General features: G+C 34.2%; 1 protein-coding gene across 1 annotated transcript; it reads right to left on the minus strand.

Annotated features, from left to right (window-relative positions):
• Positions 1-10,323: 10,323 nt before the first annotated feature.
• LOC132552924 (peroxisomal biogenesis factor 19-like) lies at positions 10,324-18,696 on the minus strand. Its single transcript, XM_060217125.1, has 8 exons — positions 18,549-18,696; positions 15,269-15,354; positions 14,470-14,638; positions 13,724-13,809; positions 12,719-12,871; positions 11,704-11,880; positions 11,377-11,421; positions 10,324-11,059 (listed from the first exon to the last, which is right to left on the minus strand). The coding sequence occupies exons 1-8, from the start codon at positions 18,694-18,696 to the stop codon at positions 10,982-10,984; spliced, it is 942 nt and encodes a 313-aa protein (XP_060073108.1). The 3' UTR covers positions 10,324-10,981.
• Positions 18,697-18,836: the final 140 nt, after the last annotated feature.

Consider the following 18,836-nt stretch of genomic DNA (forward strand, 5'->3'; position numbering starts at 1 on the left):
ATCTAATTCTAAATTTGTATTAAAATGTGCTATTAACTTAGTGTCTCTTGCACCATTTTTTGTCGTCTGATACATGAACTCATTGGTCTGGAAAAATTCCTTTTTTATAAAAATTATTCCTTCTGATTGCGAAGTAAACATCAGTAATGTATAATTAATGCTGATTTTTTTTTCTCATTTTCTGGTTTTGACACATCAATTATAAGTTTACGTCACATGAATGAATTCTACTCTGCTAATATATACATCTTTACAGATGGATTTCGCTTTGATCTTATCAAGTTAAAGTTTTATTAAACATGTGTGTTCTATCAATCTAACCACTTCATAAGTTTGAGTTATTGTGATGCTAAAGATGGGCCTTACTTTTTGATGTACTGTGGTTTTAATATGTTAATCTTCACAGGAAATACACTCTTTATATAAATTTTTCGAGGATAATTTCTGTATCTTCGTGTAACAGACAACAGTGTATACCTGTGTAGTTTACGTACGTGTCTCCCTTTGATGTTTAATTCCTATCTGTAACGATGATGTCATCACGCTATATTGGAATGTAAAGAAACGCATTCCTAGCATTTTTATGGAATGTGTGTTTTATTGGATTATAAAAACACAGTACTGACACCTAACCGTGCATAATAGGAGCGATGGTGTATAATTTAGTACCAGGTACCCCTCAACAGATGTTAAACCAAATCGTCTTTTCTGAGGTCAAGAAAACTTTATATTCCTCATAAATTAAGAAAATAGTCATAAAATGACATTAGAGAAATTTCATTATGTAACTGTCCATTTTTTATATTGTTTATTTAATATATGCACATGTTTGCTTGATCACGTGATTTAAATTTAATTTGCTACTAAATCTACATATACCTCGGTACCTGAAATACGGTAGGCATTTTGCCATTTTTTTGCGATTTTCGTTTTGCACGGTTGAGACTGTTTATTAATAAAATAGATCATAAAATTGACAAAGATCATTGGTTTATTAGGGGAATATAACTATTCTTCCAATTTTCATATCTATCGTTGGCACCGATTTTGGTTTTTTTTCCCCCGCTCAATTGGAATAGAGCATTGGGGAACACAGCGAAAACTGAGGGGAATCACGCATTTTTCCAATATGCAGCTGATATCGGTGTCACCAGTTGTTCCAATTATAAGATTGGTAAAAACGGGGAATCATTTCGTCATTCCAATTCCGTGTTGATATAATTATCATTACACTGCTATTGTTTATTGGGTTAATTAAAAACACCTAATTTCTACATCGGAAAACTGTATAGTACTTTTTACAATCTTTTTACATTGTTTTGGAATGCCCGATGTATTCCGTGTTTTGTTTTGTTATTTGTGTGCTTTGGAATATTTACTAATTTCTCGTGTAAATATAGACAACGTTGTAGGCTATTGTCTATATCATAAGGTTAGTATGTTTTCTATAAATACTCACACATACCAAGGTATTAATTATCCATTATCTTAAACTGGCAAGGTATCAAGGCCAGAGGGTACAAAATGTTGTCATATTTATAAGTTGGTATTGAATACACAAACAAATATATGCAAGTTTGATATTGTTTTATTTTTTGTTTGTTTTTGTCCCGTTTTTTCTTCTGTCTTTTTTTTAAGTGATGTTCATATTGTCGGCTTTCAAACGTGATTGTGATATAAAGATATTTCTGGTAAAAGACAACAAAAATGTATGTTAATTATTGCTTAAGCTGACCAAGCGGTACTTAGCACAAACAATAATCTGATTATAGACAATGCTTGAATGTAACATAAGTTGCTATATTTATATCTGACCTTGTAAATAATTGATATGGTGTGACGTCACGGCGATATCATATGTCAACACTAAGAATGCTTTATCTAGGATACTGAAAACCAGTTCAGGTTAGGATCGGTCAGTGCAAAATCCTTCATGATTTCAACATCATTTCTAGTAATTAGAAGAACGGCAAATCATCTGTAAATGTATATACGTTTCAAAATAATAATATCCAAGCCTTTTTGGAAAAGTATAGCATTTATGTTGAAAAAGAAACATTTTTTGAAAATTATTAATTTCATACGTTCTTCATGAGTGTTATTCATGTCTTGTCATCTTCCTGCAATGTTGTCTAAGGGAGACAACTCCAAACAAATTTAGTAAGTCTCCTTAATCTTACATGTTTACATTTTTTAACCAATTAGTAGCAATTAAAATTTTTTTTAACAAAACCACACTAAAAAGGGGTGTTTTTAAAGGAGTCATCAAACGGACGTTGGTTTTCACAATTCATTTTTCTTTTTAAGGGCTAAAATTTTAGTGACTTTGATCCATTTGAAGATTGTCCCTGTCAACACAGAAAACAATAGATCCAGTAGGGATATTGGCGCCTACAGCTGTTTGATCTCCTTTCTTTTCTGTTTTTGCTTTGATGATTTAAAATTTATAAATGTCTCTAAAGAGAATAGCGAAAATATTATTTCACGGTCAAATTCAGGTTAATTGGCCATCTATCGGCCATTTTGTTTTTGTGATCAGTCCTAACATCAGAAGGGCACAACTAGGAACCAGTGGGACCACGAATGTAGGACAAATATGAATTGTTCACCATCTGACGATTGTTACGCTTTTGGCACCAGATGAGACGCTTTCCCTTCCGGAACACCTGGTCCTATTTTCTTGCTATTTTTTGTGATCAACACATAAAATCGTTTATTTGTTTATATTTTACTCAAGTTTCATTGATTTCTAGTTTGAATTATGACTTTATTGATGTAAATATGATACGCCTTTTTTGTTTTTCCAAAGTTCTTTAAGTATCTAGAATGAAAAAATCGGATGTGAAAAATATTTTTGTTGTTGTTTGTTTACGTTATCATCGGTTCGATTACAACAGCTGCTTTATAATTTTCACAAGTAACACCGCCAAGCTGGTGTCACATACCCCAACATTGATTATGTTTTTGTATCTTTTTCAAAAATAGCAATATGTCTGCCAACCTGTACATACTGCTGACAACATTTCTTTGTTTATATATTTCAAATGCTTTTTGATCATGTAATTTACATACAAAACAAAAGCTAGCTGTATAAAATGGTGTGTTAGTTTTAATTTGTTGTCTTATATAGATTTTCATATTTTGGCAAACACCTGTCTCACATGCATTGTTTTTTCCCTCATACAGACAATACTTTCAATCATATTTTTTTCATATTAAAAGTTGAAAAAGAAATTTAATAAAAAATTACACAGATTAAATAATGTTATGTCAGATGTTTGTTTTTCTATGTATAATCTGGTCATTGAACCTTAACCTGTATTCCAGGTACCAGACTAGAAATATTTTGTACAGCACATGGGTTAAATAAGTTATATACATATAATCAAACTATCACTTTAATATGAACCAAACTTTCTTGCATGAATCTTAAAAAAAACCCAAAATATTTGAAACGTTTTAAACAAGAAATCATTAACATTTATCTAAAATATAATGCACATGAAAATCCTCAGTTTTAAATGAAGTCATTTTTTCATTTTTTTTTCTTTTTTTTTTTTAACTTTATCACAATATTAAAATAAATGCAAACCCAGAATTGATACAAAATGTCATTATTTTTCACTCTAAAAGTCTTCTTTACTTTAAATATTTACCCGAAGTGTCTTTCAGTCATAATTATAGAAATAAAACAAATGCTTGTTTCATAGCCATAGGGAAAACATACATATAAAACATCTCATTTTTTCCACACAAAAAGTATGTCCATATATTCTCATACACAGGAACCATTCTAGCACCTGTCCAGATATATCAATCTGGATAAATCTAACGCCTCAACAACATAGACCTTTACCAACTCTATTGATATAAAAAAAAACATGCTTGTCATTCAACAATTCAAAGCAAACCAAAACATTCATCGAAAAAATGCAATTTTTTTCCATTAATAGTATTGACCAGTGTTTCTGGACATTTCTGACCAACAGTAAAATCAAACTTCATCATCAAGATCAGTGTTTCTGGACATTTCTGACCAACAGTAAAATCAAACTTCATCATCCTGATCAGTGTTTCTTGACATTTCTGACCAACAGTAAAATCAAACTTCATCACCAAGATCAGTGTTTCTTGACATTTCTGACCAACAGTAAAATCAAACTTCATCATCCTGATCAGCGTTTCTGGACATTTCTGACCAACAGTAAAATCAAACTTCATCATCCTGATCAGTGTTTCTTGACATTTCTGACCAACAGTAAAATCAAACTTCATCACCAAGATCAGTGTTTCTGGACATTTCTGACCAACAGTAAAATCAAACTTCATCATCAAGATCAGTGTTTCTGGACATTTCTGACCAACAGTAAAATCAAACTTCATCATCCTGATCAGCGTTTCTGGACATTTCTGACCAACAGTAAAATCAAACTTCATCATCCTGATCAGCGTTTCTGGACATTTCTGACCAACAGTAAAATCAAACTTCATCATCAAGATCAGCGTTTCTGGACATTTCTGACCAACAGTAAAATCAAACTTCATCATCAAGATCAGTGTTTCTTGACATTTCTGACCAACAGTAAAATCAAACTTCATCATCAAGATCAGTGTTTCTGGACATTTCTGACCAACAGTAAAATCAAACTTCATCATCCTGATCAGTGTTTCTTGACATTTCTGACCAACAGTAAAATCAAACTTCATCATCCTGATCAGCGTTTCTGGACATTTCTGACCAACAGTAAAATCAAACTTCATCATCAAGATCAGTGTTTCTGGACATTTCTGACCAACAGTAAAATCAAACTTCATCATCCTGATCAGCGTTTCTGGACATTTCTGACCAACAGTAAAATCAAACTTCATCATCCTGATCAGCGTTTCTGGACATTTCTGACCAACAGTAAAATCAAACTTCATCATCAAGATCAGCGTTTCTGGACATTTCTGACCAACAGTAAAATCAAACTTCATCATCAAGATCAGTGTTTCTTGACATTTCTGACCAACAGTAAAATCAAACTTCATCATCAAGATCAGTGTTTCTGGACATTTCTGACCAACAGTAAAATCAAACTTCATCATCCTGATCAGTGTTTCTTGACATTTCTGACCAACAGTAAAATCAAACTTCATCATCCTGATCAGCGTTTCTTGACATTTCTGACCAACAGTAAAATCAAACTTCATCACCAAGATCAGCGTTTCTTGACATTTCTGACCAACAGTAAAATCAAACTTCATCAACCTGATCAGTGTTTCTTGACATTTCTTATCTACAGTAAAAATTAACCCCACCAACCTGATCAGTGTTGCTGGACATTCATTCCTGCAATCATTTCATTATCATCAAGATTTCTGATATTTCTAATCCAATCATGTAAATATATCAATTTTTTTGATAAAAATCAACATTTCTAGGAATTTACATTCATTACCATATTTGACCTAATAAATGCAGGATGTGCGTATATAATCGCAAGATCAGCATTCTTTGATAAATTAATCAGCGGAAAAAATCACGCTAAGAAATCTTCGGTAAGCAGAAAAGCTTTGAAGCAGGAATAAATTCGTAAACTTAAGTCATACTACTATGTACAATGTACTTAATTATCTGGGTAGCAATGACTTCTAGCATTTTTTTTTTTATTAAACTCAACCATTTAAAGAGGTATGTAAGTTGTGATTGGAAAGGCAGGTGCATTTATAAGGTCAAATATGATATTGAAAAAAGTTTCAATTACTGTTTACTATTCAAAAAAGAAGTTTTAAGTGTGGAACTCTTCAGTCAACCACCTCCTTAATAGAACAAAAATAATCTATATTCATATCAGTGACATCAGTCTCTTGTAAAATATGCTAATGCTTCTGCTGATCATTGAATGAACTTCCAACTTTTTACTCAACAAATCATTCCAACATAGACATTTACACAACACACAATTTCTTTCACAATTAAGATTTTTATACTTGAAGGGAGGTAACTCAAATAAAATCCATTTACACACATTTGAACACAATCATTGTCCATAAATGCTTAAGAATCTATAGGTTACATGATTTCATACACACTTGAGCAATGATTTTATCATTGACGAAAATCACACATATTTCTATTTAATATACAACATGAGTATTTGATTTCTAATTAATTTGAACAATCTAGCATTGAGATCCAATTCTACAATTTCCATCACATATTTAATTGCAAATGTATAAAATGGCTCAATATATGCAAATAATTAACCATTATTGAAGTTTAACAATTTCCTCAGATTTGACTTATTTGCACTGCCTTAAGTATGGCACTTTTATTGATTGATTAGGAACTAAAACAGATATTGTCATGAAAATAAAAAAAAACTTCATTTATATCTTTTGTCATTATTATAACTGGAATCACAAAGAATGAATAATAATTAATTAACGTTTACAATAAATCTACTTAACACATCATATCCTAATGTTTTTGTCAGACATTTTTAAATGGATTCTCCTTTCAACTGTTAATTGGTATTGCAAAAAAAAAAAAAAAAAAAAATAACAAACATATATACAAGTTTATCATAATACAGATATGTTAATTAAATACGAATTACAATTAAAGTACAATTCTTATTTTTATTTTTCATCCTGATTCTGATGTTTTCAAAATTTGTACACTGATTAATACAATGTCTAAGTACATTTTCCTCTGATTAATATATCCAGGTTTGTGTCCCACATATTCTATAAAATCATATTTTTGCAGTGTTAAATTTTCCAAAAATTACTTTTTTGTGGACACCTGATTTCATTGACAATTACAGCTCGATATGTTTCATACTGATTTCAACAGTTCATAGACATATTACCCACAAATCCATGAAAATAACACTTCCACTAAAATGAATGATTTACAGTAACTGGTATCAGTTATCATCCTAGCCATATTCTTCACAGAAGATACAGAGCTACAACAAAACCAAATACCTAAGCAGTTTCCTGAAAACTGATTCTTTGGACCGATTGATATAAACAAGCACTGTTGTCTCCATTATTGTCTCATATTACTGTAAAATCAAACATTTTGGCGAGAGATTTATTTTCATGGATTTACAGGTACATGTGTTCTCTTAATCCACAATTTCATACATCCGTGAACTATTAAAATAATTCAATGTAGATTTAACGATTTATATTGATCTTCGAAATAAAATGTCTGTGAAATGGTATTAAAAAAACAAAACGCAAAAATTTAGCCTCACAAAAATGTATGATTCTACAGTTTTACAAAAAAGTTCTGTCTGATAACATTTCTTACACCAGCATTGATACATATACAACAGCTCCTTAACATCTACATCTCATTAAATATCTATCTAGGACTACCTATGATCAGTTTTCTTCTCCTTAAGAGACTTTAAAGCCATAATGGTTTTAAGTGGCTATCATGATCAATTTCACCTGGCAGACATGTACAATACAGAATGAGAGAAGAAATTATGCAGATTTTGCATTGCTCAATAACGGTAATTTAAACTATCTAAACACAATTTGAAAAAAAAATGTTGAAAATTGTAATAATTGTTAAAAACTTTTGTAGCTCAAATTCAAATTTTTCCCTCTGAATTAAAAACAATACTAATAAATAAGAAATTATTAAATTTGAAAAAAAAATATTGGAAATTGTAATATTTGTTAAAAACTTTTGTAGCTCAAATTCAAATTTTTCCCTCTGAATTAAAAACAATACTAATAAATAAGAAATTATTAAATTTGAAAAAAAAATATTGGAAATTGTAATATTTGTTAAAAACTTTTATAGCTCAAATTCAAATTTTTCCCTCTGAATTAAAATAAATAAAAAATAATTTTTCATTGTACAAACTATTATTACCTTGTATGAGTCGAGATTCTAACTTTTTGACTATTTAACATGATAGATATTATGGAGCTTACATATGAAACTTCAGCTCTCATTTTGATGTAAATGATAAATATTGAAACAAATCCTAAGAAGAAAAATAAGATACTGGTATGTGAAATATTGACTTCTGGCATACAAAGACACAATAAACTGCACTGTCAGCTTTGTAATTCATAGTTCTTATGATTGCCAACCAAATCATACTGGTTTAAATGGGAAAATTAAAGAGATTTAGCTCTTTATAAGTATTTTCATGTGTAATAGGGAGGGGGGGGGGTTTGGCTGGGGAGGGGGGCACACTTCAAATTCAGAGATAGATGTAGTGAATATGCAGGTGAATCTAAAACATGGTTGTAGGTGTGTGAATATTAACTGCTGGTGTGTCAATATTAGATGCAGGTGTCTGAATATTAGATGCAGGTGTCAGTATATTAACTGCAGGTGCCTGAATATTAAAGTTTCTTATTTTGTGGCAGTATTTTACAGAGCGATGTACATATTAAAACAAAACCTCAAACATACTTCCACTCTGCAAGACTTTCATTATCTCTCAAATCTTGTTTGATACAAAATTGAATATGACTTGGTTTGAGATCCTGCATACATATTATATACAAATTGAAGTTATAAATTTAACGACTGGAATGAACTGGAGGAGGACAAAGGAGATGATGAGAAATCAATGCTGGACCACTAAATTCCCTATAATACTATGCCTTAATCAGAAAGAACAATCTTTTTACTTAGATCTGGTTTGTACATGTGGAGAAACCATTTTGCCAGCACTTTAAGGCATATATGGTCAATTCCGATGGTCCTTTAAAAACCTTTAATATGTCAATACAGGTTTCAAAACCATTCCTATAAGGAAGGCAGGTGTGGGTGGAGTCCGGCCTATAAGGAACTCTACATCAGCTGTAGGTGGAGTCCTGCCTATAAGGAACTAAATATTGTCTATAAGTAAAATCCTTCCTATAAAGAACTCAATACCAGCTGTAGGTGGAATCCTTCCTATAAGGAACTCTACATCAGCTGTAGGTGGAATCCTTCCTATAAGGAACTCTACATCAGCTGTAGGTGGAATCCTTCCTATAAAGAACTCAATACCAGCTGTAGTCCAATCCTCCCTATAAGGAACTTGATACAGCTGTAGGTGGAATCCTCCTTATAAGGAACTCTACATTAGCTGTATGTGGAATCCTTCCTATAAGGAACTCAATACAGCTGTAGGTGGAATCCTTCAATAAGTAACTCAATACAGCTGTAGGTGGAATCCTCCCTATAAGGAACTCAATACAGCTGTAGGTGGAATCCTTCTTATAAGGAACTCTACATCAGCTGTAGGTGGAATCCTTCCTATAAGGAACTCAATACAGCTGTAGGTGGAATCCTACCTATAAGGAACTCAATACAGCTGTAGGTGGAATTCTTCCTATAAGGAACTCAATACAGCTGTACGTGGAATTCTTCCTATAAGGAACTCAATACAGCTGTAGGTGGAATCCTTCAATAAGTAACTCAATACAGCTGTAGGTGGAATCCTCCCTATAAGGAACTCAATACAGCTGTAGGTGGAATCCTTCTTATAAGGAACTCTACATCAGCTGTAGGTGGAATCCTTCCTATAAGGAACTCAATACAGCTGTTGTAGGTGGAATCCTTCCTATAAGGAACTCAATACAGCTGTAGGTGGAATCCTCCCTATAAGGAACTCAATACAGCTGTAGGTGGAATCCTTCCTTTAAGGAACTCTACATCAGCTGTAGGTGGAATCCTTCCTATAAGGAACTCAATACAGCTGTAGGTGGAATCATTCCTATAAGGAACTCAATACAGCTGTAGGTGGAATCCTTCCTTTAAGGAACTCTACATCAGCTGTAGGTGGAATCCTTCCTATAAGGAACTCAATACAGCTGTAGGTGGAATCATTCCTATAAGGAACTCAATACAGCTGTAGGTGGAATCCTACCTATAAGGAACTCAATACAGCTGTAGGTGGAATCCTACCTATAAGGAACCCAATACAGATGTACGTGGAATCATCCCTATAAGGAACTCCATACAGCTGTAGGTGGAATACTTCCTATAAGGAACTCTACATCAGCTGTAGGTGGAATCCTTCCTATAAGGAACTCAATACAGCTGTAGGTGGAATCCTACCTATAAGGAACTCAATACAGCTGTAGGTGGAATTCTTCCTATAAGGAACTCAATACAGCTGTACGTGGAATTCTTCCTATAAGGAACTCAATACAGCTGTAGGTGGAATCCTTCCTATAAGGAACTCGATACAGCTGTAGGTGGAATCCTTCCTATAAGGAACTCGATACAGCTGTACGTGGAATCCTTCCTATAAGGAACTCAAAACAGCTGTACGTTTAATCCTTCCTATACGGAACTTGATACAGCTGTAGGTGGAATCCTCCCTATCTTCTATAGCCACTACAACTTCATGCGTGACATCAATTGAATTTTAAGAATGTGAATTTCTCTCTTCAGCAAATAAATTCATTTGTTTCTCTAAACATATTGTAATTGAAATTTCGTTTTCCACATTTATCCTGAAAAAATCATCAATTTACTGCATATGAGGAGGAGTAATAATAATTAATACTAAAACAAATTGATTTCCAGGAGGAAGAGATCGGGTGTGATTCACTCAAGTGGTATTTTTAAAATTTAGAACATATCTAATCTGAAAATCAATCAGATTCATCGGCCTTGTTTCTCTCATGTACTTTAGAAAGATAACTGTAAAGATTAAATTGATAAAGGGAGGTAATAAACATGCATAAAAGGGGGAAAATGGCCCTGAACTTCCAATATTAAATGTGACTGTTTACAAAACAGAGTGAACACAACCACAAATGACATTCTTCTGGCCTAACAATCTAAGGAATCCAGCTTCTGATGTCAAATGGCCATGAATCCAGTGATTCAATGGATTCTACAACGACAGGCCATCTCGGATATTTCTGTTGTTGTAGCTAAAGGTCATCCAACCAAATTAACTATGTTATATCACAGACAAACATGGTTATTACCATGACAACCAAATAACTTAACACATCACATGACTGCACATTGTCCATCCTGTGTTCCAGGTAACTTAGGCATTCCATTCTCGTCAAAATCAAGCCCTGGTGCCTGTAACCGAAAAACTACTACAGTGAATACTTTACGAATACAACATCAATTTATACCCAAAACACTCTAAACTATGCATTAGAATATTTCTTAAACAATTGGTCTTGAAAATGAATGCTTAAGATTTAAGAAATAAATATTATGAACAACAAGTTAGATATATAAAAGGGATCTTGGTGCCCACCATTGTTTAATCATTACTTGGTCTATGATTTTAAGAATAGTTCTATGAACCTTGACAGAATGCGTAAGAAACACATTAAAAACTGATGTTCTGATTGGTCAGATATTTGTATTTCTGTGTTAGAACATCTTACCATGTCACCAACTATGTCTTTCGGAGGCTGACCCAATTCTTGCATCTATCAAAAGAAAAGTGTTGAAGACATTACAGAAATTCCACACGAGTCGTTACGGTTATGCTAAAACATGATCCTGATTTCATCATGATATCAAAATACAACAACATAACATCTAGATCTTGATCAATAAGATAACGATATATTGAAATGTTGGCTTCATCGATCATTCAGTATCTTTTCAATCCAATGTCTACCTGACCACAGAGATTACCTTGAGACAGAACTTCTTGACCTTGTGACCAAAGCAGTCTTTACATCCTCAGAATTCACAAACACAATTACCTTTTGCATTTTATCTACGATCCTCTCAAATCTCAGCTTTTTCACTTCCTCCGTTTCTGAATCTTTCTCTTTTTCAAACTCCTCACATATGTCCTGTATGATAGCTAGTTGACTCTGGTATTTGTCTAGCTGTGTTTTTTCTGTTTTTTCTTGGTTTTCCTCTAACCATTTCGGATACTGAAGTCAAAAACAAACCAGAATATATCCATTAATTGCCACAGAATACAGTAAAACTTTGGTTTGATTGTCCAAATTTTACAGTTTAAACTCAAACTTTGATGTTTTGAAGTTCAAAGGACCATAAAAAAACTGATATATCAAGAATTTGAAAAATTGAAAAGTAAGGCAGGATTTTAGCTGTTGGGACTTCTGGTAATTATTTTGTCAGAATGGAGAGAATTTTGGATAAAAGAGAAGCTGGTTTACCTGTTTATTACACAGGCCTACCTAATTATTCTCCAGCAATTTTTTATATACATCTCCTGTTTAAAGAATTTTACTTGATATGACCTGTTGTGATGTCAGTGTTACACTTACTTCCTGTCATGTTTATTTCAGGGACTTAGGAAGTCTTATTCCTACTTTCTGCTAAAAGATTCAATAGTTTTATTTTTTGAGAAATTTTTTGAGGGATGAATATAGAACATCTTCAACAAGAAAGTTGAACCTACACTCTGTGATACAAGTATTTCTTTGATGGACAGAGAAATGAAAATTTCCGTGAGAATGTCACATTCAAGCCAATTCTTTAAGGGACAGATAAAAGACATTCGCAGTGAGAAAGATATATCTGCTTTCTAGAACAAATGTTTGAGGGAGAGACTCTCGTTAAAAAATGTTATGACTTTCTGGAACACTTCTTTCCAGGAAAGCCTCAGAAAATCCTTGATCATATTACTATACTTAATAACTTTCTAAGGTGGAACGGGTCAGCATCATCTATGAAAAAATATACCTTCTACCAGTGATATTTGTTTCAGGGATAGAACCTCCTCATCAAGGATATTAAACCTACTTTCTGTGACATTTCTTTGAGGGACGGATAAAGAACATCTTTTGACAGTAAGTTTTTCATCATGCCTTGCATCATCGGCATGAACCCGTCTTGTCCTTCTTCCAGTCCCATACTAGTGAAAGCTTTCATCAGTTCCTCTTCTGACATTTCATCCTACAACACACAGATTTGTCATACTTATAGATTTCGTCTACATAGATTGATGCTACACGAAAACTTCTATCTCATAGCAAGACTCCAGGTTTTGTTTACAGCTGTTCCAGCAGAAAATTAATCTCATCCCAAGGCTTTAGGTTTTCTTTAAGGCTATTCCAGTAAAACATCTATTGCACCACAGGACTCTAGGGTTTGTTTATAGCTGTTACAGTAAAACATCTATCTCACCCCAGGACTCCAGGGTTTGTTTAGGGCTATTCCAGTAAAACATCTATCCCACCCCAGGACTCCAGGGTTTGTTTAAGGCTATTCCAGTAAAACATCTATCCCACCCCAGGACTCTAGGGTTTGTTTATAGCTGTTACAGTAAAACATCTATCCCACCCCAGGACTCCAGGTGTTGTTTAGGGCTATTTCAGTCAAACATCTATTCCACCCCAGGACTCCAGGTGTTGTTTAGGGCTATTTCAGTCAAACATCTATCCCATCAAAGGACTCCAGGTTTTGTTAAGGGTTATTCCAGTAAAATATCTATCACACCACAGGATGTCTGTTTTTTTCATGGAGCACCATTCCAAAAAAATATCTACATATATCATATAGGTAATTTTCACAGAAGAAATTGACAAGAGCATTCATTTTGAAATCCTGAGGTTGAGTAGATTTTTTACTTCTAAAGCATTATCCTTTGTTAGATGTTACTGTTTTTGCTTCGTGAAATAAACATCCATTCAAACATGTAATAAGTAGAAAGTAGAAAAAAATGTCTTTGGATGCCAAATTTGGGAGACCTATGAAATTAAACAGTAACCTAATGTGAAATTACATTTACCGCTTTCTGAAACTTACCCCTAAACCCTCCGAGTTCTGGGCCAGACTAGACAGTGTTTGTGACAGTGTGTTTGCAAATTCTTTTTGTGCCTCAGCTGAGTCTCCTGCAATATGAATGCCCACAAGTGAGAAAATATGTCAATATTTGGTTCTACATGGATAGATCATATCAGACTCCAGGGTGTGGCTTTTTAATTAGCTATTACATAACCACCAAAAATAAATCTCCACATCTCAAAAAGAAAATTAAAGAATAATTTTATTTTGATTCAATTGTCATTTGCAAACATAGCATGTTGTTAACATGAAAAAAATTATTTTAGTAGAAAGGTTATGCATAAAATCAAAATTCTACTGAAAGTTAATTCTGATCTTGATAAAATGAAGTCAAAATGGAATAATTAATTCTAAATTGTTTCCACATAAAATATAAGGAAATACTGGATTCCTCTTTTTCTTCGTAACTTTATCTTGACACAAAATTTGCAATTTAAACATGTCATTGGACAAAAGGTTGAGAAACAGATTTCATTTGAAGCCATAAACTCACTTTGAAAACAAAGAGAAAAAAAACGATGAAAACTAAGACTTAATGTCATAATACTTTTGACAGTTATTATGAAAAGTAGCAAGCCCAGATGGCTAACACATTACAAGGTCAGTCAGTGAACTGATTGCATGACAATTAAGTATTAAGTGTTGCAGGGAAAAGGATACACAAAGGTTGGTTTATTGCCAAACATGGACTTTTATAACTTAGTCACCTGCACTGTTGGCAGACTCTGCTAATTTTTCTATCTGCTGCATCAAGCCTGGTTCATTGCCCATGATGTTCTTCATAGCATCCTCAAACTGCTTTGCCATCTCATCCGAGAATTCCTCAGCGAACAGTTCAGACATCGGATCAGTCTTTTCCTCAGAGGATTTAGCTTCCTAGGACATATAATAATCATCATTTAAACAATGAACAGACTTGCATGCATTTTATAGTTGATATAAATGACACTGCCATTCAAGCAAATACCTTATTGTGTATTAGGGTGTCAGGGTATGTCTGCAATGCTAGGTCATTTACTTATAAATATACACGTATAGAAATTATCTAATAACTTCTTCATGATAATTCAGTCATTTACATGTTAGTGGCTGAAATGGTCGGACCAGGGGAACCTGCAAGAAAACAGCTAGGCAGATTGTGGACTGAGGTATATCTGGTAACTGCAGTTTATGATGCCACCCATACCTGCCTGAAACTAATTGGTAGATAATTGCTAAGTCTCAGAACACAGGACTCGGGTCATTATACTTTTGAATATGTTATTACATTCATGGTTAAACATTTTACCCACAACAGAAAATTTAAAAACTGTTCAATATTAGTTTTACATATAATATTTTCAACACCTTGTACAAGAGCCTTTTATTTATCATGAAATACTTCCTTTGCTGTCTGAACTGTTTCTACATTTGGAAAATTTTTATTCTACCTCAAAAAATTTGATTGTTAAAATACATTATGACACTATTTCTTGTTCTAGCCTCCATCTTGATCCTGAAACCTACCCCACTGGGTGTTACACCTCCACTCTTTCCCATCACTACTGTTGGCTTTTCTACAGGAACTGGTTTTTCAAAGTCCTCTAGTGCACCTATAAAATAATAAATTACATGCATCTATATTCTTATCAGACATGAATACCTAGGTAAACCACAATCTGATCAGGTGTAGAACTTGATGTGATACAATGGGTTAACTTATAAACCGATCCAAATCTGTTGAGAGGTTAGTTCTCCATTGATTTAGAATGGGATGGTATGGACATACAAAATACAAAAATACAAAATTGATTCCCTTTCACCTAAGAATGCTTCTCACCAAATTTGTTTAAAATCCACTCAGCTGTTCATGGCTACTGGTAGTAGCAATTTGTTCTAAAAAATGACAGATGACTGCTGCCTGTGTTATGACATAAGCTCATCAGGCCTTTCAGCAGGTGAGCCAAAAATAAGTCCTTTTTTCTTTTGAGAAATAATATCTGAATATAAAATTGTTATTTTTTGGATTGGTTATCAGAAATTTTTTATATTCACTGGTGTGTTACATATACAATGACTATCTATAAATCTGCACACTTTTCCCTGACTTTTCCCTACACACAAACTACTCATTATCAAGTTGTTCCTTTTCCATTAATACCATGACCAAGCCAGTAAGAATCAAGTTTGCTTAATTTAGAAAAAATCTGGGGCAAAGGTCATTGGGGATCCAATCTGAATTATTCTGACATTTGTAACAGAAGTAGAAAATGCACAGACAGACCAGGGTTTGAACCTGGGATCCTCTGAACTCTAGATGGACACTCTGCCTGTAGTGTGGGAGAACGGTGACGCTACCTATACAAACAAGGGAGAAAATCACGTACAATATTTACAATTTATTTACACCAATATACATTTTCCTGTACCCTTCTCTTGACCACACACACATTTACACTCCTCCTGATGAAATTTCTCACACAAATGAATATTTACAATGCGAATTTAAAGAAAATACTATTACTAGAGTTCATTATGCCCGGCTGTCGAGTAAGAACACAGACAGAAAAGTTCATCTATCGTGTAATCATTGTCGTCATCGTTTTCATGGCTACCTATGTGCTTCACCCCGCATGTGTAGTAAGAGTTCAACACTTCAACACGACGTAATGATGTTTATGATGTCATAGTATCAAGTTATATATCGCTGCCCTGCTCAGGATCGTCACCAACGACATCATTTAGAATTGTCATAACTGCTTCATCAGATGATGGAAAGTCAACACAGGATACTGAGGCCCCAGCCCTCAGGCCCCAAGATCTCTTGACTCCTGCATGTGTTGGGTGCATTGTGGTAGGCAGTCCGGCGAGATCCTCACTGTACCGTGGAACCAATATAGTCTCTCATGACGTATGCTGGTTGTTTTATCCACAACATGGTAAGCCCGTTCCAACGAAGGTCATACCCCCAACGTATAAACCAGACATCCTGTTTCTGAGTAGTTTCTGGCGCAAACAATGTCTGGTTCTCAGCCTGTAAATCTGACACGTCTAACCGCTTCAATGGTCTTTGACTGTATGTCAAATACCTACCCGGCGGTGCTTAACTTCATGGTCGGGATATAAAAATATCCGGAAATTAATCAAAATACCAATAAAATATGTGCCTATGAAATATGAATCATAACACTGCCCATAGAGCCACCTGGTAGCCAGGTCAGTTCCCCTACATTTCTCCTTCCTTTTTCCAAAGCTTTCCCCTGAAGACACATTTACATGTGTATTTACAACCCAGGAGCAGGTGTTCTCTTTTGAAGCATTTATCTACTTGAAATGAGGCTTAGTCATAGGTACTAGGTTGTAACAGAAGCAGAAAAAAATGCACAACCCTATGGGGTTTGAACCTGGGACCCTCCAAACTCTACATTCTACTGGTTGTGCTACCTGGTTGCCAATAATCACGGCATTCCAGTTCCACTACAGTTTTATCAGATTGTTGTTCATACAGCTGAAAACATTCATAACATATCTCTTCGATGTTTACACAACAATCATTGAAATCATTCAGATTAAAACACAAAACAGTGTTTGAGCACTGGTTGAGTAACCTCTAAGTTAATGTTTAATTATAATGAATTGAAACTGCTGTTTTTTCCATAATTTCTAGTTAGTGTTGTTGAATGTTTCAACAATTCAATGCGTTCATCTCTCATTTCCTGAAAATAAACATAATGAAGAACCCAGTGCAGTGAATGGAGTATTTACCCTAACCTGGAAAAGATTTTCTTGTATTCTAAAGATTATATATTTATCTCTAATTTTTTTCATTCATTTCTTTTAATTTTTATTATTATGTATTCCGGCGTTGCGGAGAAAATTTTGTTGACTGCTGCATATTAGGGATGGATAGGTATTTGGGGTAGATTGGTTATGTTGTGGGGAGGAATCTCACATAGAGTTGAATAACCTCTGGTTGTGATAGCAGGTAATTTAACTGCCACTAGGTATTGAGATGAGATCCTCCGACACCATGTTGTCCCATTATTACATCAAAACAACCTCACATTCCAGCTCAGTCCCATGTAGCGAGGAACTGTCACAACTTTCTCACTTACAATAATATCCATCCACTAAACTTGCTGCCATATGGCCTGACGTGTTCCCTATTGAGTACTTGTTGCACCAGCTGGATACACAGGTTGGACAGTGCCAGTCTCCCCTGTTACTCTTGCCCAACTGAAAGCAGTCCTCTTGGAAAAATGGAACAACCTCCCAATGGGGAGGATAAACTCATTCATGAACTCCGTGCCCAGGAGAATCAGTGCTGTGGAGAGAGCAAATGGGGGATATACCTGGTATTTACTAGCCAGCTCCCACAATCAGTCCATTTCGATTTCAGAGTTCTCTTTCAATTCCCTTCAATTACTCCTAAATCACTTCTCAGATACAAAACGTTGATTTTGTATTTTGTTCTGACTTAATGATATTGAATATTATACTCGACGTCTTGCCTAGAATCATATTCAAAGTTTACCATGCGTTTCTTTATCCCTTGAGTATATTTATTCGTCTGCTTACGCTGGAATACTTTCGTACAACCTGCATGAAAATAAATAGCGAGCGCTACCTACGCTTACCAGTAAGATAACTCGTCATATTGAAATAAGACGTAGAAACGGTGTGCTCTGGATCAGAGACAAGGGTTATGTTTCAAAGCAGTAAATAAATAAGTTACAGGTTAGGAATACGACTGGGGCCAAAGGCCGATAAGATGAACTACACGAGATCATAATACGACAACACTTACTGTCTAAGAGGTCGTCTAACTCTTTATCTACTCCATTTCCATCTGCTGCTTTCGCGTCTGTATTTTTGAGTACATCTCCTCCATTCTCAATTGTCTTCTTCACAGATTCATTAACTTCAACATTCGTCGTAGGAGTTTGTTCAGCCATCACGCCTTCATGAGTTGTCGCTTATAACTCTATAAATAAGTCGCTTGAAGCATACAGAATATATTCTCGCCACTGAATTCGCCATTGAAATCGTTAAGTTGGTTAATTCTATACAAATTTTGGTCGACTTTTTTTGTTTA

This window comes from Ylistrum balloti, unplaced genomic scaffold (genome assembly GCF_031769215.1).
Source record: "Ylistrum balloti isolate Yb309-2 unplaced genomic scaffold, AGI_CSIRO_Ybal_v1 Utg370288, whole genome shotgun sequence".
Classification (NCBI taxonomy): Eukaryota; Metazoa; Mollusca; class Bivalvia; order Pectinida; family Pectinidae; genus Ylistrum; species Ylistrum balloti.

What these genes read in the sequence shown, in the direction of transcription:
- LOC132552924 (XM_060217125.1), bottom strand. Translation starts at nt 18,696, where the DNA reads ATGGCTGAACAAACTCCTACGACGAATGTTGAAGTTAATGAATCTGTG. An exon ending in AGAACTCGGAGGGTTTAGGG is followed by an intron (nt 12,872 to 13,723) that starts GTAAGTTTCAGA and finishes TGTGTGTTGTAG; the next exon opens with GATGAAATGTCAGAAGAGGA. An exon ending in TCGTAGATAAAATGCAAAAG is followed by an intron (nt 11,422 to 11,703) that starts GTAATTGTGTTT and finishes TTCTTTTGATAG; the next exon opens with ATGCAAGAATTGGGTCAGCC.